The sequence below is a fragment of the Grampus griseus genome (genome assembly GCF_964374135.1).
Source record: "Grampus griseus genome assembly, chromosome: 1".
Taxonomy (NCBI): domain Eukaryota; kingdom Metazoa; phylum Chordata; class Mammalia; order Artiodactyla; family Delphinidae; genus Grampus; species Grampus griseus.
In genome coordinates, this window is record NC_139017.1 from 708,989 (window position 1) to 735,180 (window position 26,192).

At 61.7% G+C, this 26,192-nt stretch overlaps 1 protein-coding gene across 1 annotated transcript in view; it reads right to left on the reverse strand.

Annotated features, from left to right (window-relative positions):
* Positions 1–26,192, reverse strand: part of LGR6 (leucine rich repeat containing G protein-coupled receptor 6) — a gene marked incomplete at both ends in the record, with an annotated part of 100,266 nt that overhangs the window by 18,025 nt on the left and 56,049 nt on the right. The window contains 4 exons of the mRNA XM_082647204.1: positions 2,650–2,721; positions 4,508–4,576; positions 18,933–19,004; positions 23,413–23,628. Coding sequence (XP_082503330.1) covers positions 2,650–2,721; positions 4,508–4,576; positions 18,933–19,004; positions 23,413–23,628 — 429 coding nt within the window. The remainder of the gene's footprint in view (positions 1–2,649; positions 2,722–4,507; positions 4,577–18,932; positions 19,005–23,412; positions 23,629–26,192) is intronic.

Sequence of the window (26,192 nt, forward strand, 5' to 3'; positions counted from 1 at the left end):
GCAGGTGTCTCCCTGCACCGAGGCAGGTGTCTCCCTCCCGGAGGCAGGTGTCTCCCTCCCGGAGGCAGGTGTCTCCCTGCACCGAGGCAGGTGTCTCCCTGCACCGAGGCAGGTGTCTCCCTCCCGGAGGCAGGTGTCTCCCTGCACCGAGGCAGGTGTCTCCCTCCCGGAGGCACCGAGGCAGGTGTCTCCCTGCACCGAGGCAGGTGTCTCCCTCCCGGAGGCAGGTGTCTCCCTGCACCGAGGCAGGTGTCTCCCTGCACCGAGGCAGGTGTCTCCCTCCCGGAGGCAGGTGTCTCCCTGCACCGAGGCAGGTGTCTCCCTGCACCGAGGCAGGTGTCTCCCTCCCGGAGGCAGGTGTCTCCCTGCACCGAGGCAGGTGTCTCCCTCCCGGAGGCAGGTGTCTCCCTGCACCGAGGCAGGTGTCTCCCTCCCGGAGGCAGGTGTCTCCCTCCCGGAGGCAGGTGTCTCCCTGCACCGAGGCAGGTGTCTCCCTGCACCGAGGCAGGTGTCTCCCTCCCGGAGGCAGGTGTCTCCCTGCACCGAGGCAGGTGTCTCCCTGCACCGAGGCAGGTGTCTCCCTCCCGGAGGCAGGTGTCTCCCTGCACCGAGGCAGGTGTCTCCCTGCACCGAGGCAGGTGTCTCCCTCCCGGAGGCAGGTGTCTCCCTGCACCGAGGCAGGTGTCTCCCTCCCGGAGGCAGGTGTCTCCCTCCCGGAGGCAGGTGTCTCCCTGCACCGAGGCAGGTGTCTCCCTGCACCGAGGCAGGTGTCTCCCTCCCGGAGGCAGGTGTCTCCCTGCACCGAGGCAGGTGTCTCCCTGCACCGAGGCAGGTGTCTCCCTCCCGGAGGCAGGTGTCTCCCTGCACCGAGGCAGGTGTCTCCCTCCCGGAGGCAGGTGTCTCCCTGCACCGAGGCAGGTGTCTCCCTCCCGGAGGCAGGTGTCTCCCTCCCGGAGGCAGGTGTCTCCCTCCCGGAGGCAGGTGTCTCCCTGCACCGAGGCAGGTGTCTCCCTCCCGGAGGCAGGTGTCTCCCTGCACCGAGGCAGGTGTCTCCCTCCCGGAGGCAGGTGTCTCCCTCCCGGAGGCAGGTGTCTCCCTCCCGGAGGCAGGTGTCTCCCTGCACCGAGGCAGGTGTCTCCCTCCCGGAGGCAGGTGTCTCCCTGCACCGAGGCAGGTGTCTCCCTCCCGGAGGCAGGTGTCTCCCTGCACCGAGGCAGGTGTCTCCCTCCCGGAGGCAGGTGTCTCCCTGCACCGAGGCAGGTGTCTCCCTGCACCGAGGCAGGTGTCTCCCTGCACCGAGGCAGGTGTCTCCCTCCCGGAGGCAGGTGTCTCCCTGCACCGAGGCAGGTGTCTCCCTGCACCGAGGCAGGTGTCTCCCTCCCGGAGGCAGGTGTCTCCCTGCACCGAGGCAGGTGTCTCCCTGCACCGAGGCAGGTGTCTCCCTCCCGGAGGCAGGTGTCTCCCTGCACCGAGGCAGGTGTCTCCCTCCCGGAGGCAGGTGTCTCCCTGCACCGAGGCAGGTGTCTCCCTCCCGGAGGCAGGTGTCTCCCTGCACCGAGGCAGGTGTCTCCCTCCCGGAGGCAGGTGTCTCCCTGCACCGAGGCAGGTGTCTCCCTGCACCGAGGCAGGTGTCTCCCTCCCGGAGGCAGGTGTCTCCCTGCACCGAGGCAGGTGTCTCCCTCCCGGAGGCACCGAGGCAGGTGTCTCCCTGCACCGAGGCAGGTGTCTCCCTCCCGGAGGCAGGTGTCTCCCTGCACCGAGGCAGGTGTCTCCCTGCACCGAGGCAGGTGTCTCCCTCCCGGAGGCAGGTGTCTCCCTGCACCGAGGCAGGTGTCTCCCTGCACCGAGGCAGGTGTCTCCCTCCCGGAGGCAGGTGTCTCCCTGCACCGAGGCAGGTGTCTCCCTCCCGGAGGCAGGTGTCTCCCTGCACCGAGGCAGGTGTCTCCCTGCACCGAGGCAGGTGTCTCCCTCCCGGAGGCAGGTGTCTCCCTGCACCGAGGCAGGTGTCTCCCTCCCGGAGGCAGGTGTCTCCCTGCACCGAGGCAGGTGTCTCCCTCCCGGAGGCAGGTGTCTCCCTCCCGGAGGCAGGTGTCTCCCTGCACCGAGGCAGGTGTCTCCCTGCACCGAGGCAGGTGTCTCCCTCCCGGAGGCAGGTGTCTCCCTCCCGGAGGCAGGTGTCTCCCTGCACCGAGGCAGGTGTCTCCCTGCACCGAGGCAGGTGTCTCCCTCCCGGAGGCAGGTGTCTCCCTGCACCGAGGCAGGTGTCTCCCTCCCGGAGGCAGGTGTCTCCCTGCACCGAGGCAGGTGTCTCCCTGCACCGAGGCAGGTGTCTCCCTCCCGGAGGCAGGTGTCTCCCTGCACCGAGGCAGGTGTCTCCCTCCCGGAGGCAGGTGTCTCCCTGCACCGAGGCAGGTGTCTCCCTGCACCGAGGCAGGTGTCTCCCTGCACCGAGGCAGGTGTCTCCCTCCCGGAGGCAGGTGTCTCCCTGCACCGAGGCAGGTGTCTCCCTGCACCGAGGCAGGTGTCTCCCTGCACCGAGGCAGGTGTCTGCTCGCCCCTCTCCGCGGAGACCAGCACGCAGGGAGCCCCTCTCCAGTTCCGCCTGCCAACCCCGTCCTCCCCCAACATGCGTCAGGAGCAAGGACTCACATCGTCTGCAGCAGAGGGTTCCCCAGGAAGGCCTTCTCGGGGATGGCCTTGATGTTGTTGTTATGGAAACCCCTGGGGGATGACATGGGCGTCAGAAGGATGCGGAGAGCCCGTGGACGGGGACAGGGGACCCCAGGACGCTCTCCAACAGCCGGACAGGAAGGCCATGGGCCCAAAGGGACATCAGCCTGGGGACCCCGGTTCCACATCTGCCTGTGACTTTCCCTCTCTGCTCAACGACCCGTGGACAGGAGAGAGGGTGAGCCTGGGCTGAGGGCACTGTGAGAGCCACTCAGGGGAACAGGCTGGGCCCACACCCCAAGGAGGGCAGAACCCTGGAGGCCCCTAGGGGGGAGCTGAGGCTGCATGGGAGGAGGGAGCGCAGAAACAGGGGCCCCTGGAGGAGAAGCGGTCCCCAGATGGAGCCAGGCTTGGCCTCAAGGCCCTGAACTGAGGAGCGGAGCCCCGGGGGGGAGTAGGGGGGCGCAGGGGGGACGCCCGTGACCGTGGAGGAGAAAAGGCGGCGAGGCCCCCCCGGGCATCCAGGCTCTAGAGGCCGGGAACAGTGCATCTGGTTACGGGGGAGGACAGTTCCAAGTAAATGCTGGACCGGAAAGCACAACCCACGCTGAGCAGCCCCCTCTGCCATCCTTTTTTCACCAGAGACCCCTGGTTTCTGAGTGTCTTCCTGGCCTCTGGGACCCGTCCTCCCTCCCCTCATCACTTCCACGCTCATTCACGAAATTCACCTGCAGCCAACGCCCACCCAGCCTGCTTTGTTCGGTCAATGTTCCTGCATGAGTTCGCTCGTGGCACGTGTCTGATCACCGGCTTCGTGGCCGGGGTTGAGCTGAGCTCCGAGGGATTCAGAAGTTTACGAGACAGGAGCCTCTGTCCTCAGGCTGCTTCTCCCAATAGACGTGGACAGACATGCCCCACGCGTGTGCCTTCCTGCTGCTGCCACCCCAGGGCTCTGCTCTCTCCCCCGAGCTTACATCTCCTGCTCCCAGGCCTCTGCACGCCCTGCTCCGGCCACGCCCTACAGACCCAGCAAATCTTCTCCCCACCTTCCCCCTCCACACCCCACTCCAGGGGAAAGGCAGGCCTTGGTGATTCGCTGGCAGTGGGGGCCGTGCAGCCGCTCCTCACGCGGACCCTCCCCTGCGCTGGTCCAGCTCCCCACCCGCTTCGCTTCCCGGTGTTCACACTGTCAGCCGGCTGGACCAGGCGAGGGGGAGGCATGGGGTTGGTGCTAAAGGCCCCGGTGGCCGTGAGAACAGATCCAGTGCTGCCTGGAGGTTTGGGCTCTGGTCGTAAACTTCCACTGCCTTAACTGGTCCCGCTCAGCACCGCGCAGAGCCCGTCCTGCTACACGGCGGCCCCTCCTCCCCGAAGGCTGTCTCCCCACCGGCTCAGCGCCCCTCTGCGTACTCACTGGCCCGCCGGGTCCTCATCTCCACTGGTCCTCCTCCCCCACTGTCGCCTAAGGCCCGTCCACCCTCTAAGGCTGACCTCAGACACGTGAGCCCACAGCGCTCTTCCTGTGCTCTCTGGACACCCAGACCGTTTCAGCTAAGACGACATGATCTAGGGTCGGAGTTACATGCCGACCCTGAGCTGCTCTGTCCTGCCCCTGTACGCTGCATCCTCGACAGGCCTGAAGCCCTAGGGGACGGCTGGTGTCTGTCTCACCCCTGGTTTGCATTTGAGAATAAAACGAGCAGTGGCCGCCCGGGGGTGGGGCAGAGCCAGCTCCGAGGCCTGTGACTGCTGACCCGGGAGGTCGGGACCTCGGGAGGTGAGGGCGTGGGGGGCCCTTGGGCACAGGGGACTCCCCAAACCCCACAGAGGAGCTTACAGTTCCTGCAGGCGGCCCAGCGTCCGGATGGCCACGGGGAACTCGTGCAGCTGGTTGTAATTCAGGTCTCTGGAAAGAAGGCAGGACAGTCGCTGGAGGACAGTCCCCAGGGCGCGTCAGAGGCTCCGGGAAACGGACGCTGGCTCTGGGCTGGCTGGAGAGAGGGGCTGGCAGCCTGCCGGGCCCAGGGCCAATGTCCGCAACACACTTTGGGCTGTTCCTCTCCCATCGCTGCCCCCAGACCTCGGCAGGGGCCTTCCCGGCCACAGACCTGTTTTGCGGGGACACTTAGGGGTGGATAATGGAACCAACTCTCTCCGAACAGCCCCCTGGGCTGAGGAGAGCATCTCAAGCCTTTGGAGACACCAGTGGATGGGGAGGGGGCCTGGGGAGGAGGGGGCAATTTTTAACACCTTGTCACCGGCACGAGGGATTCTGGAAGCTTCCTCAGGTGACCATCCTGGCTATCTGTGGCCTCTGCTCTCTTCTTTTGCAAAAATGGACAGGACATCTTACCTTCTGGTGGGGGCGTGACAGCTAATCTTTATTTTCTCTCACCCTTTTCTGCATTTCCCCCTTTTCTTTAAACAGTGAACATATATCATGTGTATAATCAGAAAACATTGGAGGGACTTCCCCGGTGGTCCAGTGGTTAAGACTCCGCACTCCCAATGCAGAGGGCCCAGGTTCGATTCCTGGTCAGGGAACTAGATCCCACGTGCATGCCGCAACTTAGGAGCCCGCCTGCCGCGACTAAGACCCGGCGCAACCAAAGAAAGGAAGCAAGAGAGAGAGAGAGAGAAAGAAAACATTGGAAATGATGTTGAAAAGCGATAGCAACCCAGGTTGTCGAGGGGAGGGGGAAACAGCGTTCCAATAAACCCTCAGTGGGCATTTAAACGTGCACAACGTTTTAGGCAAAATTTGACAGAATCTTTTCAAATGAGAAGGTTCACACCGAGTCACTCCACTTCCACGAATTCAACCCACAGAAAAGTCTGCAGCCAGGGGTGCAGATGTTTGTAAAAGGAGGCTTGTGGCAGCAGGCGTTGTGCCCTTCACGGCGATGCAGCTAAGGGCGGGAGGAGACATGCGAGCGACCAAGAGCAAAGCTGATCGTCCTCGAGGAGACTGAGAACCCAGCGCCCACACGGCGGGGAAGCCCCGCCGGAAGAGGGGTGCGCATTTTGAGGAGTGGAGACTGGGGGGGGCGAGCACGACAGGGACTTTTAGAGGATGTCCCCCCGCCCCACCAAGAGACTTCAGGACGGATGTCGGCTTTCAAAGCTGTAAAGCTGGCTTCTGTCTCACTCAGTAGCCAGTGCCTCGGCCCTACGTAGGATGTGCCCTGATCTGGGGATGCCATCCTGGCACCTCTACAAGCCGGTGGCTGTGAGCCAGGCTGGGACCTGGGCCCCTTTGCTGCAGTGCTGGCACCTGGACACATCTCTCCTCGAGCCACAAAATACAAAGAAACTGTGTGGGACTAAAATTAACCGTGTGCGTGCACAGCTGGGGCAAATCCTCGACAAAAGATGCGAAGAGACCAAAAAACCCAAGTGCCACCTCTGAAGAGCCGGGAGCAAAGCAGGGGACTGCAGCGCCAGGACAGGGCCACGGGGAGGCCCTTTAATCGGTGACTCGCAGGTGTCGTGGTAAATACGGGTCAGCACGACGACGGCAGACTCCTCTACACGGCAGGGTCGCGACACCTGACAGTCCCCGGGGAGAGACGGGCGCCTGGCCCAGGGGCCAGGGGGGCAGTGACCGTCGAGCTGGGTAACTGGCCCCTGACACGCGCGCAGACGCAACTCCCGGGCTCCGCTCAGACTCCCCTGGTGACCTCGGGTAAGCCCTGGTCTGCTCTGCTCTGCCCTGTCCTTTAGGCAACCAGACACCGTCCCCTCCTGTGTGCACACCTGGACTCGCTCAGAGAGGCCCCCGGGCCGCATGAGGGGAAGGTAAGCCGAGGGCAGGGGGTTTGCAACGCACCTTCCTGAGGCCAGAGGTGCTGCAGGAGTTCGCAGATTCCTGGGGTTCTACAAGGAGCGGCAGAAGGCGCCTGGAAGATCAGGCCGAGAGGGTTGGGGACGGAGGCAGTGGCGGGGTAGGTGAATTGTTTTTCTGACCTTTGACTGTGCGAACGATTCACCCTCCCGTCTCAACGTCTCCAAATGCAGAGCCCCCGTCAACCTGCTCAGCCCATTCTTCAGGAACCCTCCTCTGCTGCCCCAGGAGAACTGGACTTCCCCCGAGTAACATGCGAGCATCTTCCCTCAGAAGTCTCAGTACTGCAGCCTCATCTTCAATGCAAAGGCCCACCGGGTCTGGCCCCAGAGCTTTTGCTCACCATTTCATCTGCCTGGGACACTCCAGGCATCGGCACAGCTACTCCCTCCCTTCCCTCAGGCCTCTTCAGGAGGCCCCCCCGACCCGCTGGGCGCCGTTCCCTTGCCCTGTGTGGTCGATCGGAGGTGGCCCCGGGTCCCATCATTTGGCAGCATAAGTGAATCAAATCTTCACATCGCACACCTTCAACTCACACAACGTCGTCGGGTCGACGACAGCTCAATCAGGCTGCCCGGAAAAGGGGGCCGAGTCCCCTGCAGCCTCGGCATCCCGGCTCCTGGGCAGAACGGGGTGGAAGTGACGTGGGGTCGCCCCGTCCTGAGTCACAAGAGCCCTCACAGCCTCCGCCTCCTCTGGGAGGGCCCTCAGCACGTGTGAGAGCCCGGCTGGCCTCCCGCAGGACAAGGGCCGCGTGGAGAGGGCGGGTGGCCGGCACCGAGGCCCCACGCGCCCCGGCGGAGCCCCAGCGGAAGGCAGCTTTGTGACGGGTCCGCGGAACAGCTCGGCAGAAGAGCGACCCGCACACGGGTTCACGAGAAATCGCAAATGCTGTTTTCAGCCACTAAGCTTGAAGGTGACCGCTATGCGGCGATAACAACGAGATACCCTGCTTGCTTTGTCCTCGTGGAACACGTTGACATCCGACAGATATCTGTTTACTTTCTTCCCACCAAACTGGCATGAAAGTTCCTTGAAAATAGAAACTTTGCTGTTTTCTAATTGAAACCCCACAAGGGTCCTGGCACAGAGCAGCCGCTCAGCGAACACTGTTGTCTGAGTAAGTGAGTCAGCGAAAGGTCTAGACAAGTTGGTTAATGAGAAACATCAATGGAGTCTTACAGGAATCTGGAGTATTTGCGGGGACAGCCTTAAGATGCCGAGGCTGATGTCGAGAGGCATCAGACAGTCCTGAGCGGTACCCTCAGGGTTGCCCGGGGCCAGCGAGCCTGGGACAGGTCCCCTGGGACCTCGCCGTCGTCGAGCCCTTACATACTTCACTGGACTCACGTCCAGCAGCCAAACCGACTGGTTCCAGCCCTCCTCGACGGTTTCTGGTCAGGAATCTTACCAGGGACGGCCTGACAGACAGTGGGCATGTGAACTAAAAGGCTATTCTTGTAGAAAAATGTGGGAGAATAAAAATGGTGCAAATGTCAAGAAGAACGCTGGAAACCACATGCCAAAGAGGTAGCCTGATTTTTTCCAACTGGAGGTCTACACAGGTTCAAGGGTAACTGCCGCGCCCTGCTTCATCCGGGCCGCGCAGATGTCACCTCTGCGTCACCTCCGGTCTAACGGCCCAGGAACGCCCCCGCAACCCTCTCTGCCCCCGAGGAATTCAGTTTAGGGCGACGGGGGTTTGTTGCTGCCCCCAAACACACAGAGAATTCCACTGGGTGGAGCGGGCGGTGCAGAGACGCATGGGAGACACCCCGTCTGGACGGCAGGAAGAGCGGCTGCGCAGGATGTGGCGGGTCCCACAAACCCAACACCAGGGCCTGTGGAGACGGAGATGCACATGGCTGAGACAGGGCTCCACGGGGATGCGGCCCCTGGACCAGGTGCAGGCAGCAGGAGGGATATCAGGGCAGAGAGCATGGTCTGCGGGAGGCGAGGGGTGGGCTTTGGAGAACAAGCAACGCAGTCGGGTTGAGCAGAAGGCACTGTTTCCAGGTGAAGCCGGGGGCAGGGGCCGCGCGCTCCCCGGCCTGAGCCCTGGCTCCAGGTCGTCCCTGGGACAACCTCTCCGGCACCCAGCATCCACCCCAATGACCTCTTGTCCTGCAGCTGCCTCGCCGGGAGCTGCTCCTGTTACACCCTTGTCACAGTCGAGGGAAGTGAGCACAGGAATTAAGGAAGGTTCCTGACCGCATCCAGCCGTTAACTGGCCAAGGCGGAGAGCACCGTGTCCCCCAAACCCACCCTCTTCTCTCCCAGCAGCCACGCTGCCCGTGCCACAGCCCCTAGCCCCGTCGGCCACGTAAATGTATGACACGTGAGAAAAAGTGAAAGTTCAGCTACCCCGGCCACACTTCAGCTGCTTGGTCACGACGTGCGGCTAGTGGCCGAGGTGTCAGAAGCACAGATGGAACCTTCCCACCGTCACGGAAGTGCGGCCCTCTGTAATGGGGCACAGCCAGGTGCGGCACCTTCCCGGCTCCCTGCGGTAGGCCTGGCCACGGCACTGGTCCTCAGAAGACGGGCAGCGGTGACGCCTGCCACCTCGAGAGCAGGGCCTACGAGGCAGCCAGACTGCCCCCTCCACGGCCTCGTCGCCCTTCTGCCAGCTAGATGCCAAGCACAGTGAGGCCCTGGGGATGGCAGGACCCCAAGACGCCAGATCCCTGCGTCACCACACGGAGGAGGGCCACCTGCCGAGGAAAAGCACCTCCTGGGGCTACTGCACGATCCAGAAACTTGCGCTATGGTTCATGCTTTGGTCTACTGGGGACAGCAATTTAGATATCATTCCACTGACCTGGCATCACACCTGGCCTCGAACCTGAGTCTGAAGCCCCCTCTTAGCTACTACACACCTGCCAGAAAGATGCTTCTAAAATGCAAAGCTGACGCTGTCATCCTTCGGAACCCTCAGAAAAGGCTTCTCACGGCTCACAGAACAGCGTTCGGGTGCCTTCCTGGGCTCCAACGCCTGAGCAATCTTTCAGCTCCACCTGCCGTCTCACCCGCGTGGAGCCTCACCCCCTCCTGCGTTTAGCTGTGGCTCTTCTGCCCTCAGCCCGATGCCCTCTCCCCACATCCTCAGCTGTCAAAGCCCTAGTCATCCTTTGAATCCCACCCAGTCCCTGCGGTCAGGATGACTTACTCGCTCTTCCAGAACCGTCCTGGTGTTTTCTCCAGAAACAGGGTCAGGGTGAGACGGGTGATGACGCTGGTGGTGGCGACAATAACGATGATGACAGTAATAGTAATCACGGTGTAACAGTCACGTCCTAGGTGACTTACTATCGTCATTCATCTCATTCCCACGCCAGCCCTTTGAGGCAGGTACTGTTATCACCTCCATTCTGCAGGAGATCAACTGAGGCACAGAGGGAGACCATCCCCGTACCACGGTTCTAGGAAAGGAATTGCCAGGATTGTAGTCCCAGCTGTTGGCATCCAGAACGGGGTGGTCCGGGTACATACTGTCTCCCACGTGAGACGGGAAGCCTGTTGGCACCAGGAAGCAAATGGATCCCCTTGTGGATTTCCCCGAGCCCAGGCACCGGCCACGTGCATGAAGGTCCACTGTCAGGGTGATGGTCTGAGCGCCCTGCGGCTGGCCACGTGGGGCTGCGTCTCGGCCCTCAGGTCAGGCTCTGACCTGCAGGCTCCTGGGGACGGCAGGGAAGGCCTCCCCTGGCACGAGTCTGATTCTTCCGTCGCAGGTGATTTACGATGCCCTAAACTTCAGCTGGAAAACGCATCCGTGGCTGTAGAGCCTATTGTGTTTAATGACCCAGAATCAGCCGGAAGCCCAGGAAGAGTGAATTGTTCTGTCTGCAGCTGGGAAGGGCTGAGGTTAAAGAGAACCCGTTCCCAGCTCCAGCCAGAACTCGCTCTGGAAGCGCAGTTGTCTGTGGCTAATCCTCCCCGTCGTCTGCTCAGCTGTCCCAGCCACATCCAGCCGGGACCGATGGCGTCGTCAGCAAATGTAGCTAGGAAGGCGCCCCCAGCTCCGTGATGTTCCAGGACCCGCAGCCCCGGTTTCTCCTTCCATCGGGCTGTGAGGAAAACAGCCACTCCTGGGAACCCCGGGAGCCTCGCTGTGTATTCGGAGCACAGAGCTGGCAGGATTTTACTGTCTTCTTGTCCAGCCCCGTCTTTCTATTGATCGGGAAACTGAGGCTCGGAGAGAAGTGGTAGATCTCTGCCCGTCAGAGCCAGGCCCTGAAGCCAGTCCTGCTGGCTCCCGGGCTAACATGGGCTCCGTGCTATGCAGAGCGAGTCCCGCTGGGCTCCAGGTAGCAGGGCCAAGGGCAAGGTTTTGGAGAGACTGGGAGAGACGGGGAGTGGAGGGGGAGTCAGGAGGGAGGGAGACGCTCACAGGCAGGTCGAGGCAGGTGACTCCGAGCTGGAGGCTGGGGTCTTCTGTGAGTTCTCTGCTTTGGAGTGAACGGAAGAGCTCCTGCCGTCTGGGACCAGCAGCGTCACCCTGGACCAGTCACTGAACTTTGCTGTTTGCTCCCTCACCTGTAACTCGGACGCCCACCGCACAAGGCACTCTGTTCACCTGGTCCAGAGCCCGCACGGGGGGTGCTCACACGACGCGATCCTCTCCGTCTTCCTTTTCCTGGACACGAGGCTCCAGGAGAGACGGCACACACACAAGCTGGCCTCTACTTCCCACAGCCGTCAAGGAAGATCAATGTCATTAACTGGGTTTCCACTTCCACTTCTATTCTCAAGGCTCATGTCTGTGTTTATCACCAGATCACAGGGAAAGGCATGTGGAGGAATGCGGGGGCCCAGCCCCCCGTGAAACACAAACCCCAGACCGTCGGAGCCACTTTTACCTACCAAGGCTGGTGGGGAAGGCGGCTAAGCGCGGTGAGCACACTACCAGTCCTAACTGCTGAGCCCGGGCCCCAAGGCTGACTCCGCACACTCGGGGCAGATGTCCTGGTGAGCCAGGAGCCAACAAGACTCACAGCACTGCTGTACTGTCTAAACAGCCTGCCGACCAGGCCACCCATTAACGAATGCAGCCATTAGTAAAACTGTCCTCAGTTTCTTTGGAGAGACGGGCATGCCCTCCTTCCCCTTCCCTCTACCCACACCCTCTTCTTTGCCAGAAAGAAGCCCCAGAAAGTCCCTGATGCAGCAGCGTGGCTGATTTTAACGCAGCTGCTGGTCCTGACACTGAGACTACAAGCTGCCTGCCCTCAGGAGGCGCCGGGGATCGGAGAACCCTGGACTGGGAGGGAAGTGAGAGGGAAAGTCCAACCCGCCCGGGGTCATCCCTGGCGTCCCGGTGGCCAGGGCTCCGCCTCTGCCTCGATCCCCTTGCACTGGCAGCCGCTGTCGGGCTGCCCTGAGAATGAAGTTGCCGTCCTCATCCTGGGCTAGAGCATCCCCTTCGCTTCCCACTTGGCCCCCACCCCATCCGCCAGAAGACCACCCATGTGTAACCTAAGTCACGCTCCGCCTCCGGTCCTCCCAAGTTCTTTGGGTCGCGGTTTGTAGACATTGCACATTCTCACCACCCTGCCCAGAAAAGCCTGTCACTCTAAGATATGATACTCAGAGCAGGACCGGGTCCTGTAGAAGTGGGTGGGTCCCCGTGGGCAGCACCGCCTCACCTGGACAACCTGGATGCTGGGCCCATCCATGCAGGACACCGGAGGCTCTGAGGCGCTCCTGGTCACAGCAGAATGCAGCTGGCCTAAAGGCGGGACCCCGAGGTCTGGACCACAGGGCTTGTGGGAAGGGGACCTCGCGTCAGGCAGGGATGAGGGACGTGGGCATTTCTCCAAGTTAGAGAGCTTGGGGCACCTGGGCTACCTCCTGGGCTGTCTGACTCGGCGAGAGGTCTGGGTACGGGTGACCAGAGCTGAGAAGGACCTTGTGGATGAGATGGTCCCTCGCTCCCACAGCTCAGAGGGAGAAGCTGAAGCTCAGAGAAATGGATTTTCCAGGGGCCACAAGCCCATTCGTCTGTTCACCAAATACCTGCCAGGCGTCCTCCCTGTGCCAGGAGCCGTGCCAGGCGCTGCAGGTACAAGAGTGGACAGAGCGGGGGACAGACCACGGATGACGTCGATCAACGAATAACGAAGACTCAGACTGTGGAGAAAACTAAACAGGAAAAGGAGAATGCCGGGAAGGAGTTGCAAAATGGTGGTGGAGGAGGACCTCCCTAGAGAGGTGACATCTGAGCAAAGTCTTGCAGGAGGCAGATCACTGTGGAAGGAACATTCCAGACACAGGAGGCAGCCAGGGCAGGGCTTGGGAGGCGGGACATACCCGGCGTTGGCAAGGGCGAGGCCGGTGGGAGTGGGGCTCGTCACCTGAGGCCAGAGTCGGACGGGGAGACACTGAGCGTTTGGACAGAAGAGAACAGGATCGGATCTGTGTTTCAAGTCCCAGTGGCTGTCGCGTGGGATGCAGACTGCAGAGTGACGAGGATGAGACCATGGCAACAACCCGGGGACAGACTAGGGCGGCCTGGGGACGGGGGCGGGCGTCAAGCGCTCAGACCGTCCCAGTGAGCTGAAGACGGAGCTTGGATGCGGGACGTGACAGGAGAGCACTTGCGTCATGCAAGGTCCAGCAAAGCTGCCTCCGCAGAGCTGGGGACACTTCTGGTGGGGGGGCTCCGTGGGCGACTCCGCTGGCATGTCAGTCAGCACCCAAGTGAGCGTGGCAGGAAGGCCTGTGGACGTGGAAGTCTGGGGTCCAGGAGCCACGACCTCCGTGCTGGAGGCATCGGCAAATCCACGGGACGGAAGAGAGTGGGGCCCGCGGAGGACGCAGAGGGACAGGAGCTGAGCCTTGGGGTCACCAGGGTCAGGAGTTAGGGTGCTGGGGGCAGACACGCCGGAATTAGTGGTAAGTTAAGAGGCACTCGGGACTCCCGGCCTGGAGCCCCGTAGTCACTGTGAGGAGGGCTACGTCTTTCTTGTTCATAAATGTTCCCCCGGAGCCTGCAGTGGGGGCCTGGCACATACTGGACACCCAGTAACATTCACGGAACCGGTGAACTAAAGAAACAGAAGAAGGAGGGTGGCTACCCTCGATGCCTGCCGGTGCCTTCTGCCCACGGGCCCTGGGGGCCAGACCTCAACTTCCTAGCTTCCTCTCCACGGCGTCCACCCGGGAACCTGCTGCCCCGTGGTTCCGGGCCCTCCACCCGCATTGCACACCAGCTGGCCCGGAGGCTGGGGGAGCAGGACCTTCAGAGCCAGCGGGGAGCAGTGATAAGCGCAGTGACCTTGACTGCCCAGAGAGAGGTTGCAGGGGGATCTGCCCTGCTGGGGACGACTATAACAGCCGTCCTGGTTAGGACGCAGAGCAGACCCGTCCGGAGCTCAGTTTTCTGCCTGTTAGAAGTCATTAGTGGTTCTGCGGGAAAAGCCAGAAAAAAAAGTTTTATATGGAATAATAAATTCTTCTATAAGCCACAAACCCCCACTAATTTGCAGTTAATAAACCCACAAATGTAAGAGGATTAAAAACTGGCGAGGAAAGAGTTCCTCAACTCCTACAAGGCTGGCCTCAAGCGGCCGCGGGCCTGACGGGCTGACGTCGGGCCAGAGGCAGGAAACCCTGGGCGCCGGCCAGCGGGCAGCTGGAGCGGATCGACCTGCAGCCCCACACAGACACGTCCGAGTCCTGAGCCCGGGAATCTATGAACGTGACCTCGTTTGGAAGAAGGGTCTCTGCAGATATAATTAAGTTGAGGATCTTCTCAAGATGGCTGGTTTACTGGGGTGGGCCGTGGAGCCAGTGGCAAGGTCCTTATAAGAAGAGGATGCTCGGAGAGGCCGTGTGAAGCAGAGGCAGAGACTGGAGGAAGCACTGACCGGCCCAGGGACACCAGGGGCCTCGGCAGCCACCAGACGGCAAGAGGGGCACCAGGCAGGTTCCACCACAGCCGCTCAGAAGGAAGCAACCCCTCCCACACCTTGACCCTGGACTCCCGGCCTCCAGAGGTATGGGAGAATACATTTCTGTTTTGTTTTGTTTTGTTTTTTTAAAGCCCCAAAGTCTGTGGTAACTCGTTATGGCAGCCACAGGAAACTGATACAGTGGCTGTGCCCTGACTGACCGGGAATTCCTGTCCACCCTACAGAGAAGGTGATCACAGCTCGGGCCACCGTGAGATGACATCCGCGGACAACACTCTCCCTGCTGCCTTCTGACACGGCGCTGTGGAAAAGAAGGGAATGAGGGAGAGAGGGAGGAAGGAAAAGAACATTAATGACCTAAGGGGGAGGAAAGGCACATTGCTGTCTGCCCATCATTAAATGGGACGACAGGCTGGAGAGGCCAACGTAAATTAAGAACCCACAGGGCTCCAGGGCTGTGAATTTCACTCCACGAACTGTAAAATATCGCCCCATTTTCCACGTGTGGAAACTGAGGCTCCTGAGAGCTCAGGTGACTTGCACGTGTCACACGCCTGTGGCAGAGCCAGGGTCTGAATCCAGGTCCACCAACTCAAGTCCAGTCCCTGGAAGGACCTCCGTGGAAAGCTGCCTGGTTGTCCATCCCTGGCCTAAAGCTGACCGTCGGGCCCAGGACTGGGAGGTGGCTGGATGCTTTCGGGACCCAGTCAAAGCCGGTTTAGAGCAGAATCTGTCGGCCTGGGTGGTTTCAGTGAGGCGGAGACAGAGGGACACGCTGCAGCCTTGGCTGCTGGTGAAGTAAAAATGTTCCGCAGAAGCAGACCCCGGGGGTGTCTGCACCAGAGGAGGTGTTACATGGAATGTGCAGTTTGGGACCATAAGGCAGAACCTTCTAATCCCCGTCCCGTCCTGTAGGCCTCCCAGACCTCTGCTGGATGCTGGTCCTGATCTAGCGAGGGAGCTATAGCCTGGAGGTGAGGTTTCTGTTCCTGCCGGGGCCCCAGGCTCCCCTCTGAAGCGGGGAGGTCCAGCCAGCCGGGGGCTCAGTCAGTCTGATTTGTTTAATGAGGTTATAAGGCGGCCCAGAAGCCATCACCCAGGCCCGAGGGAGGTAAGGCGCTGTTGTCCCCAGACGCCTCCTAGCCCAGCCCCTCTGTTCTAGCTGAGTTGCAAACCCCAAATCCCCAGATCTGGGGGGCTGGTACGGGGCGGTGCTCAGGCTGTAATTATGTGTGTTGGGCCTTTTCTTTTCCTTTTGCACAATTTTATTCGCAACCGCAGCTGGGTCTTCCAGGACCATCCGTGACAGTTCTGAACAGCATCCCGTGGTCTCCAAGCGTGATTTCCAAACACTGACCTCAGGGCCCGGGGCGCCTGGCTGGATCCCTGAGACCTCCCCGGAGAAACCTCCCAGGGTTGCTCTGGGTCACGCTTTCTCTTATTTCTCAGCCCAGGTACCTGGGAAGTCCCGTAACTGGTCTGAATTCACGGGAGCTGGCACTAAATGGAGCCATGTATCAGGAGGCCAGAGGCCTGGGTTCCACCATCACTTACAAACTGTAGAAACTTGGGCATCTCACCCCAAATCTCTGGATTTGGTCTGATCTGGAAGGTGGAGGAAACAGTTCTTGGCAGGCAGGGCGCTGGCCCACCTCTGGTTCCAAATTTCCCGCAGGGGCTGGGCATCCTCATTGTGGGAGCAGAAAGGAGGTGTGGGTACAGGATAGAGGCTGTCCTGTCTGCCTCCAGCTGGGCTTTCCTGCAGGGTCTGAACTGGTGAGGGCAGCGCGGTGGGGGGTGGGGGGGGCACGGCAGCCGAGTTCCCACAAGCCTCTCCCAGCGGGAGGCCTGCACCCACCCACCGCCGGGAGCCTTCGTGCTTTGCTCTGCTCAGCGGGAGGGCGGGACAGCAGCCCGAGCCCCGGCCCCGCCCCTGTCCTGATCACCTGGGTGTGTGGGCTGTTTGGGAGTAAAAGAGCGACGCACATGCATGTTCACCTCAGTTACTCCTCCTGCAGGTGAGGGGGTGAAGCCTCCGGCTCTGGTTGACCCAGCTGGCACGTGCTGGCACGTGTAGAACCGGGCGTGGGACCCAGGCAGCCTAGCCTTCAGAGCAGAGGTCACAACAGAAGCCGCGTGGCCATGGGTGTCCCCATGCTATGCTGCGGCCCCGCGTGACCCTGTGTGTGTGTGCCTGCACCTGGCCCCTCCTCCCCAGGTGGAAGGGTCAGGCCACAGATGGAGCCAAACCACAGCTCGGGCAGGAGGGTTTGATGAGAAGAGTCTAAGTGCAGAGATGCCGCCCCAGAGAGACTTGCCCTTCCAGAGAGACGCGCACACAAAAGCTCCAGGGTAACCGCGGGGCTGCAGAGCAGGCCAATTGTGCAACAATTCAAGGTTGGGCTACCTAACCTTCCCCGTTTCGTTCTCCCATTTCATTCTCCCAGCCACTCCCCCCTCTGCATGTGGCTGCCCCTCCGGCCCCCCCAGCGAGCTCTGGGAGATCGAGGATAAGAATGCACTCTCCCCCTTTTCACTGGGAGATACAAAGTTGGAAGAAGAACTCAGCCCTCAGGGGTGGGGCGGGAGGGTGCTGAGATCAAGGCCCCGGAGGAGGAGGGGGTGGGGCGCGGCTGGTCTCCATGGGGTGCCGTCTTCGGGAGAGCTCTGCACAGGGCTCTCCTTTAATCCAGCGTCACCGAGGGTGGGGAATTGCAGATTGGGTCCCGTGGCTGGGAGACTGGGTGTTACTGCCCCCGGGTGGCTGAGGCCGGGCTGCAGTCTTTGTCCCCCGCCCCCCCCCCACCGCGGTGCAGGTCTCTCAGCCTTGGCCTTCCCGGCTGTAAAGTGGATGCAGGCCCTGGGCTTTGTGCAGTGAGCCAAGCACTGCCGCGGATGAAAGGTGAGTGGGCGCCAGCGGCACCGGCTCTGAAGCTCAGCCAGTGCCAGCCGAGCCCAACGCCCTGCGCTGCCACCCAGGGCTCCCTGAGGAAAAATCAAGCAGCGCGCCCCGACCGTGAAGAAACAGCGCTAGTCGAGGTGCCAACCCACACCCAGCGTGTGCCCCCTCCCCAGCCGACTTCCCGACAGAGCTAACAGCCCCACCCTGCCCCGGGCAGCTGCACTGGCCTCCCTGCTGCTCTCTGGGCGCCAGGCAGCTCCAAACCTGCCCCAGCGCTCCGTATCCCCCAGGGAGGGCGGCTGCAGCCCAGGCCTCGAGGGGGTGCTGGCCACCCCCACATCCGGGGCCCCAGGCACCCAGCACACGGCAGGCTTGCACAGGTCACATGTGGCACAGAGACTGGGCACTGGCTGGGGGTTCGGTGGGTTTTCTCGGTTAACCCCCCAGGTGTGCTCCGTCCCCACGGAGGGTAACTCCGGGCGGCCCCGCCAGCTCCCCAGACATCCATTTCCCAGCACGTGACCGAGCCGCCTAGACTGTCCCGTTTAACTGTCTGGCTGCCCGTGACAGCTGGCGGGGGGCGAGGGGGCACGCAGCCCAAGCCACGTGCAGTGGCAAGGAGATGCCCAGCTTTCCTGACCCCAGGCTGGGGCCCCCAGCCCACCGGGCATCGGGTTGAAGGTGGAGAGGCTGGAAGATCTGTGCCCCATCCAGAGAGCCCAGGACAGCCCGGAGCTGTGGTCCCCACCTCCTGTCCGCTTCCCTCTGTGGCCACAAAGGCAGACAGCCCGGCCCCGCGCAGAGGCCCCAGCCCAGCCCCCCTTCTCAGGTCACAGCTTGTCTCCCACGTTTTCTCCTCTGCCGCTTCGGATGCTTGCAAACCCCTCCCCTCAGGAACGCCACTTCGTGTGCTGGGGGGAGGCAGCACCGTGCGTCGCGGGCTCACCCTTGCTGGCCTGGGGTCCTGCTCTGCCCCGTGCCCTCCCAGGCCTGCGGCCGGCGCTAAGGTGCGGCCCCTCCCCTCCCGTGGGCCGGCTGTTGGCTCCAGGGGGGTGCATCCCGCCCGCTCTGCGGGGGCCGCGGGACCGCAGAGGAGGTGCTGAGGGCTTGGGTGCCTTCTGACCGCAGCTGAATTCCAGGATGATCATGGGTAAATAATGTGGCTTTTCCAGAGTCCACAGCTTGGGCGCTGAACGGGCGCCTCCTGCCAGGCTTTCCGCGAGTTAGAGCAGCCGGAGACCCTCCCCCCCGCCCCCCCACCCCGGTCAGCAGCCGCTCTCCCACGGTGGGGGGGCTGGGGGTCACTGCTGCCAAGCCAGTCCCGCCCCACCCCGAGCCCTCCACTTCCAGGCTTAGTATCCTCACTCTCCTCGCAGTTCCATCTCTGTCTAAGATCTCATTGTCCTGGTCTCTCTGCGGGCAGGGCCACCCTGAACTCCCAGGGGGCACAGCCCACCCCCTGAAGGAGCGCGGAACCCACTGGGAGCGACACTCCAGAGAAAGGCCACGCCCCGGCACCCCAGTCCTGCTGCTTCCCCTCCACCACCCCATGCCAGGACTGCTGTCCCCAGCAGGACAGACCCCCCACCCCGGCACTCACAGAGTCTCCAGGTTGTGCAGCCCCTCGAAGCTGTGGGTCCCCAGATGCTCGATGTGGTTGTTATGGAGATGCCTGTGTGGGAGGAGAGGCGGGTCAGGACAGGTGCGTGCTGCATCGGGCTGCGGCGGGGAAGCAGACGCGCTTGTGGGGGAGGCATGGACAGTGACTCCAGAGGGTCAGCCTTTGTCTCCAGGGACAAACCGACGGGCCAAGATGGACTTCGGAAGCCACAATCTCCAAGGCTGGAGTGGCCAGGGGCTACGCCGTTCAGACTTCCTATCGAAGGAGAAAACCGGAGGCATTCCACAGGCCGAGGTGAAGAAGGCTCCCACCAGGCTCCCACCAGGCTTGAGGGGAGAGGCCCGATGTCGGGGCCCCAGCTGGGGCTTCCTCTACGGGACCCACAGCCGCCTGGGTCAGGGGCCAGACACAACTGGGGGAGCCAGCAGCAAACCACTGCGGACAGCGTGTCACTAAAGGGGAGCTTTCCGTTACAGCCGGAGTGAGCTGTGGGCCAGCTCGGAGATGGGGACGGGTGACAGAATATTCTTCCCCCAATTCCTAGTGAGAGGAGCAAAAGCAGCAGAGACAGGCCCCCTGCCCCACCCCAAATACTACCAGCAGCAGCAGAGCAAGGGCAGAGACATAACGTAAATAAACAGCAAAGACCGTGGCCAAGGAAGCGTCCTCGTCAGAAACTGAACTGGTGAGAAAACAGGATCCTGAGGATTCTCCCTGCAGCCCCAAATCTGAAGAGAGGCGGCTGTGGATGTCCTTCTCCCTCCCCACTGCTGGCTTCCCAGGGAAGAGGGGAAGGGAAAGTAAAATGAAGGCTCCGGGCTCCTCATGCATTGAGGAGACGACCTGAAGCCCAAGGGAATGCCTGCGTGGAGGGAGCGAATTCCTGCATTTACCACAACCTGACCCTGCCGAGGGACCACCCTACCTGCACCAGCGCACCTGGGCACCCACAGGCGGGTGGGCCCTCATTTACCCACCGCTCTGGCCCACAAACTACAGCCTTGGGGGAGAGCCGAGGGGGCCGAGGTGATGCAGCTGTCCCAGCAGAAGCCAGAAAGTGAAATCACATGGCAATTGTGCAAACATACAACAGGAAGAGCAGAAGAGAGATGCCCGGGCCCGGTGAAGTCCCAAGCCTAGAAGAAAACTAACGGATGCACGAGCAGCAAGACATTATCACAGCTGCCTTCTGCTGCAAAACTACCCAGCAAAACATTTCAAACACAGCGTTTCTAAGTGAAAGCGAAAATGACATTGTAGAGAAAGGAAATGAATTGAGGACCAAAAATACATCAGTAAAAAAACAGTCAGTAGGGCTTCCCTGGTGGTGCAGTGGTCAAGAATCCGCCTGCCAATGCAGGGGCCACAGGTGGGCTCAGCGACCGGATCCCAACTGGTTCCCAGATCCCTGGTCCAGGAAGATCCCACATGCCGTGGAGCAATGAAGCCCATGTGCCACATCTACTGATTCTGTGCTCTAGAGCCCACGAGCCAAAACTACTGAGCCCGTGCACCACAACTACTGAGCCCACGTGCCACAACTACTGAAGCCCACGCGCCTAGAGCCCGTGCTCCGCAACAAGAGAAGCCGCCGCAATTAGAAGCCCGCGCGCCGCAACAAAGAGTAGCTCCCGCTCGCCGCCTAGAAAAAGCCAGCGCCCAGCAACAAAAACCCAACACGGCCAAAAATAAATAAATAAAATAATAATAATAATGAAAAGCTACTCAATAAGTTTGAGACAAGGAACAGTATAGACACTGCTGGCAGTGGAATGGGTGTCAGAGAAAAAGCCTGAGCTAAAACGGTGAGCTTGGCTGCATGAGAGCGAAAGGCTAAAACAGCTGGAAACTAATCGATGTGAGTTAACACTGGGCTATTGATGTCTCTGAGGGCCAGGATCCAGACATGAGACAAAGACGTATTCAAAATGCAACACAAAAGAAAACTCTCTACAATAAAGAATGAAATCCGCAGGTCAAAGCATACATTGTTTCAGGAAAATTGGAGGCAGAAAATTCCACACTGTGTCATATTCTAGTGAAGCTATTAAAGTTCAAGGATTAGAAAACATCTTCAGGAAGGAAAAGGAAATCACGTACATGGGGAAGAAATCAGACTGGCCTCCAAGACGTTCAGATGGCAACAGGCAGACCCCATCCTACATGGTGCGCAGGGCCGGGGGTCTCGAGAGAAGGGGGTCCTTCCCCACCTGCTCCATGCCCAGGAGGCAGACAGACCCACCGCAGGGGCTTGGGTTTGAAGAGAGAACACAGCCCCGGCCTCTGGGAACGAGCCCCTCCCCCGCATGCTTCCTTCGCTGTCACCAAACTCCCCTTTCCCGCACCTTCCGCTGAAGCTCATCTCCGTCCCCACCCCATCCCCCAGCCCCGCCAGCGCCTCTGGTCCACAGCGTCTCAGCTTCTGACCGTGCAGCCCAGGCCTCCAGACGACGACTGGGTCACCCCAGGCGTCCCGAGCGCCTTCTGCAGGCCAGCCTGTTGGGGCTTATGGTCCAGAGGAAGAGATGAGACCCCACACAGGACAGCACTGCTGTCCAGTTCAGCGCCCCTCGGTCCCCGCAGGGCCGCGCAGAGCAGCCTGACCAAGGCCCAGCGTTCGGGATGAAACGAAGGCCCTCTCCACCCGCTGGTTGCCTCACGCCTCCGGCCACACCCCCGTCCACCCACCTTCTTGACTCTGCCTCTGCGCTTTGCTGCAGCTCAGCCCTAGGTCCTGGACGGCTTTCTCCAGCCCACTCTGCCCTGCGAGGTCACCGGCCGCGGCAGCCTATGTCCCCCGTCCCAGGGCCAGAGGACCTGAAGGGCAGGGGCAATGCTTCTGGGCCTTCTCCTCTCTCAGCATCGTGGGCCCCTGGGCCCCTCCCCTCCTGTGCCCGGTGAGACCCCCGGCCCCTCCTGGATCCGCGGTAGCCGAACTCCCCCACTCGCGCCCCCGACCTTGGCCTCCCACCCTGTGAAAACCTCAAGTCGGATAGATTCTTCCTTCGCAACGTCCCTCAGGGCCACGCCTGATTCCTCCCTAAGCTGGACTTTGCCTCCTAGATCCAGTCTCCCCTGTTCCCGCCCGTTCTTCAAACCAGACTCCCAACCCCCTTCTCGCCTCCAGCCTCCCCTGCCCCACGCAGGCCACAGCCGGACTCCTGCTCTGACTCTGAGCCCGCAGACGCACCTGCCCGGCCTTCTCTCCGGCCTCACTGGCACGCTCGCCTCAGCCAGCAGCCCGACGCCCCCGGGTCTTTGCTGACACCTGCTTGGAGCCCCTGCTCTTCACCTGCCTACTCGAAGCCAACTTTCCGGCCCAGCAGGCCCCCACTTCCCTCCTCCAGCTGCTTTGGCCGCCCTGAGCCCCGAGACGAGCCTGACTCAGCGTCCGGTCCCCTCGGCCTGAGTTAAGGACTCAGCGCTGCTGTCCTTCCCACCAGCATCCTGCTACTGGGACTGGCCCGCCAGCCTCTGAGGCAGCGGCCGGCTCTCCACCCCTGCACTCTGCAGGGCCCCCACGGGGCTCCGTACACCCCCCGCTGCTCGCTCGTCGGGGGCCCATCGTGAGGCCTGCATTTTTCCAGTAGTCTTGTCTCTGAGAGACCTGACGCCGTTTATTCCCAGGGACCATCACGATGTCACGGGGCATCACCAAAGCTGCAATCAGCTGCCCCGTTCTGTTCCGCCGCAGTCAGTACCCCTCACTGGCGCCCACGAGGAGGACCATGTGGCCGTGCTGACGGAGGATGGGGTTCAGAAGGATGCTGGTCCCGCTTCTCCGGTCTCCCAGGACAGAGAAGTAGACAAACTCATGCCTCGTCCGCTCCCTGGTTTGGAGAATCATACCAGATTTCCAAGAGCAGGGGAGGCCTTACGTCCCCACGGCAATTAGGATGTAACCCAAAGCAATTACACGTGACCTCCAAGCCCTTGGCAATTACCCTGTGAACTTTGCACTCCAAAGTTCCCCGGGGGGATGGTGGGGGGAGGACAGAGTTAACCCCGGGCTCCAGTTCCTGCCAGAGATGCTACCTCCCAGGGAATTACCCGTCGGGGCTCTGCTGTCTAATTACAGCGCTGGCTCCTCTCTCCTTCTCCAGGCCTGGGGATGAGGTGAGCTTATCCCACCCCTGTGCCAAAGCACAAGACTGCATCCACCCATTGCCCGACTGTCAAACATGGTGGAAACCATTCAGGAGATTCTGGGCATGCATTCCCATTAGTACAGTATAGTTACAATATTTGCACATAATAGCAGAGGGAATCGCGGCTTAATTCCTCTCTTCCAGCCTCTCAGAGCACTTCTTCTGTCGCCTGGCCTCACAATGGCCCCACAGGATCAACAGGAGATGGTCATCCTCACGTCAGGAGGGGAAACGCAGACCAGAAGGTTCGGAAGCCTCAGGGACACAGCCAAGAGCGAAGCCGTGCGGGTGGGGGGAGGGGCAGCACTCACAGCACCACGAGGCTGGACAGGTTCCGGAAGGCGTAGTCGGGGATGTGGCCTATTCGGTTCAGGGCCAGGGTCACGGCCTGCAGGGCGCGGAGATTGCCGAGGGCCCTGACGGGGATCTCGGTGAGCGCGTTGTCGTCCAGCCACAGGTGGCGGAGGGAGGACAGCCCCTCGAAGCTCCTGTCCGGGACCAGGGAGATGAGGTTGGCATCGAGGCGCCTGGTGGAGAGAGGGGAGGGTCAGTGCTGGGCCAGTGCAGCCTCCGAGGTGCCTGGGAATAAGGGACCCCGGGGTTCACCTCGGCTCCAAGCCGCAGCTCTTGGCCCTTTCCGCCCTGCATTCCCGTCGGTGACGCAAGACTGGACCCACAGCCCGGTTGTGGACAACAGCGTTCCCCCTGCCACGCTCAAGTTCCTCATCTGTGCTGCGGCTCCCTGCTCTGGGGACGCTGTTCTCCCCAGCCCCGTCCACTCTGAGGCCGGATAACAGAGATGTTCCCACCACGGACACGGGGACAGCTCCTCCCTGGACGTGGCCAAAGGAAACACCTCCTCAAAACCACAGGCCGCTCCCTACTGCTCGGCCCTGGAGACCCTGCTCCCCGGCTCAGGGGCCCGGGTGTTGGACGGGGCTCCCTTCTTGGCTGATGGCCTACGGGAGGCTCCTGGATGTCAGAACAGGCAGACGGGTGGTGGACGGTCCAGTCTGTCCACAGCCAGAGGGTCCACGGTGGCAGAGGACTTCTGGTGTGAGGTCTCGACACTCTTGGCGGCCAGCAGGACAAGGAGACAGCCCGCGCCAGCTTTTCACAGCCGTGCCCCAGCCACGATGTCCCTGACCAATGCGCCTCCTGGTCCAGGGCTCGGGCTGAAGCCCCATCACCCCATGCAGCTGGTCCCACAGGGACGAGACAAGCTGGCCTGTGGCCGTGGATCTGCCCCTGGACTTTGCTGTCTTGAGGGGCTTTGCACTGAGGCCTGGTCCTCCGTGCGGGCAGATGGCACCTACGTCACGGAAACGCCAGCCCTCAACCACACAGGCCCGAAGGCCCCGTCACGCTGACCCTAAGGAAGACTGGGCGGTGGCGGAGGTGCCTTTCTTCCGTCCCAGCAGCACGAGCCCACGTGTCGACAGCCGGCAGTGCTTCTGTCTGTTCCCTGAGCCGTTTCACCAGTGTGCCTCCCAGCCCCGGGAGAAACCCCCAGGCTCACCAGCAGGGGAGCTGTGGGTGAACAGGCAGACACAGGAGCCTTGGATGGGAGAGCAAACCGACCAGGACAGGCCCCGAAAGCTGCAACTAGGAAAGATCTCCACCCACATCAGACCTGACCTGACGGCCACAGACCCTTCGGTGAGTGCCTGTCACTCGGTCACTGTCGTCAGACCCTCGATGGTCTGACTGTGCTGGTGACCTGGGGACCACAGGTGGGAACAGGCTCCAGGAGCCTTCCCAGGATGGCCTGGCTCGGAAGGCCAGGGTGGGGCCTGGAATCTCTTTCTAAAGAGTGCCCTAGATGTCTCTATGTACAGACAATTTGCAAAGTGCTGGATAAGCATCGGCTACGAAGAGGACGGTGTCCCCGCCCTTCACAGCTCAGTGGGAAGGTCGGAAGACGTTCCAGCGCAGTGTGATGGCTGGGGAGGCGTTGGGAGTGGCCTCCAGGTGGAGGTGATGTTACGTGGAGACCTGGCCGAAGAGGAGGAATCAGCCAGTGGAGGAGGGCGGTGTGTGGGAAAGAGAGCATCTTGCAGGGGACCCAAGCAGCCAGGCCCAGGCGGGGCTTCAGGAAGGGCAAGGGGAAGCCGGAGGGAGCAGGGCAGGTGCAGCCGGCGAGGCAGGCAGGGCTGGAGCTTGAGGGCCCTGCCAGCGATTCTGTGTTGTGTCAGGGAAACGGGGAGCCAGGGAGGGTCGTAAACAAAGAAGGACGTGGCCAGGTTTCTGGTGTTGAGGAGGGGCCAGCCTGGAGGCGGGCAGATGGGCGAAAAGACAGGTGCTCTGCACACGCACCTCGCCCAGAGAAGGACAGGCACGTCCGTGGGAGCTCGAGGGGTGAAATGACCACTGCAGGGTCCAGACCCCAAAGGGTCCTCTCCTGAAGGAGCCCCTGCTGCCCTGACCGGGGATGTCACGGTGCCGGCCTGGCAAGCCCCCTGGCACGGGGACCGCCCCCGGCAGTTCTAGGAGCCTTTAGCATGCCCAGCAAAGTGCCCCGCACGGGACGCCCCTTCACCTCACGCCCCTGCCCAGCGCGCCACCACAGACCGTCGGAGGCGGCGCCTGAAGCGTCATCCTCATACAGTCGGAGGCCCCGTCCACCAAGCGTGCACTTGCTATGTTCCGGGGCACTGGATGTATCAAGTCATTTAATTTCACAGCCTGTGAGGTTCTCATTCTGCAAATGAGAACAGTGAGGCACAGAGGGGTTAAGTTACTTGCGCCAGGTCACACGTCTAGGAAGCGGTGCAGCTGGGATTCAGGCTCAGGCAATCCAGCTGCAGATAACACACCTCTAACCGTCATGCCGTACCGCCAGCACGCTCCCGCGTCCACACGCCTCGCCGATCCCTGTACCAACCTGGAGCTCCTCCCTCTGCCCCATCCACCGTCTCCCGCACCCCGCACTCACACACCGCCTCTCCACCCCATCGAGCAGGCTTGGCCACACCGGCTCCGTCATCGCCCCCCCCCCCGCAGCGCCCGCCCCTGGCCCCGGGCATCAGTGGTGCAGCAGATCGTCCTCTGGCAGTGTGGTCCACAGACCCTAAGCTCAGCACCACCGAGG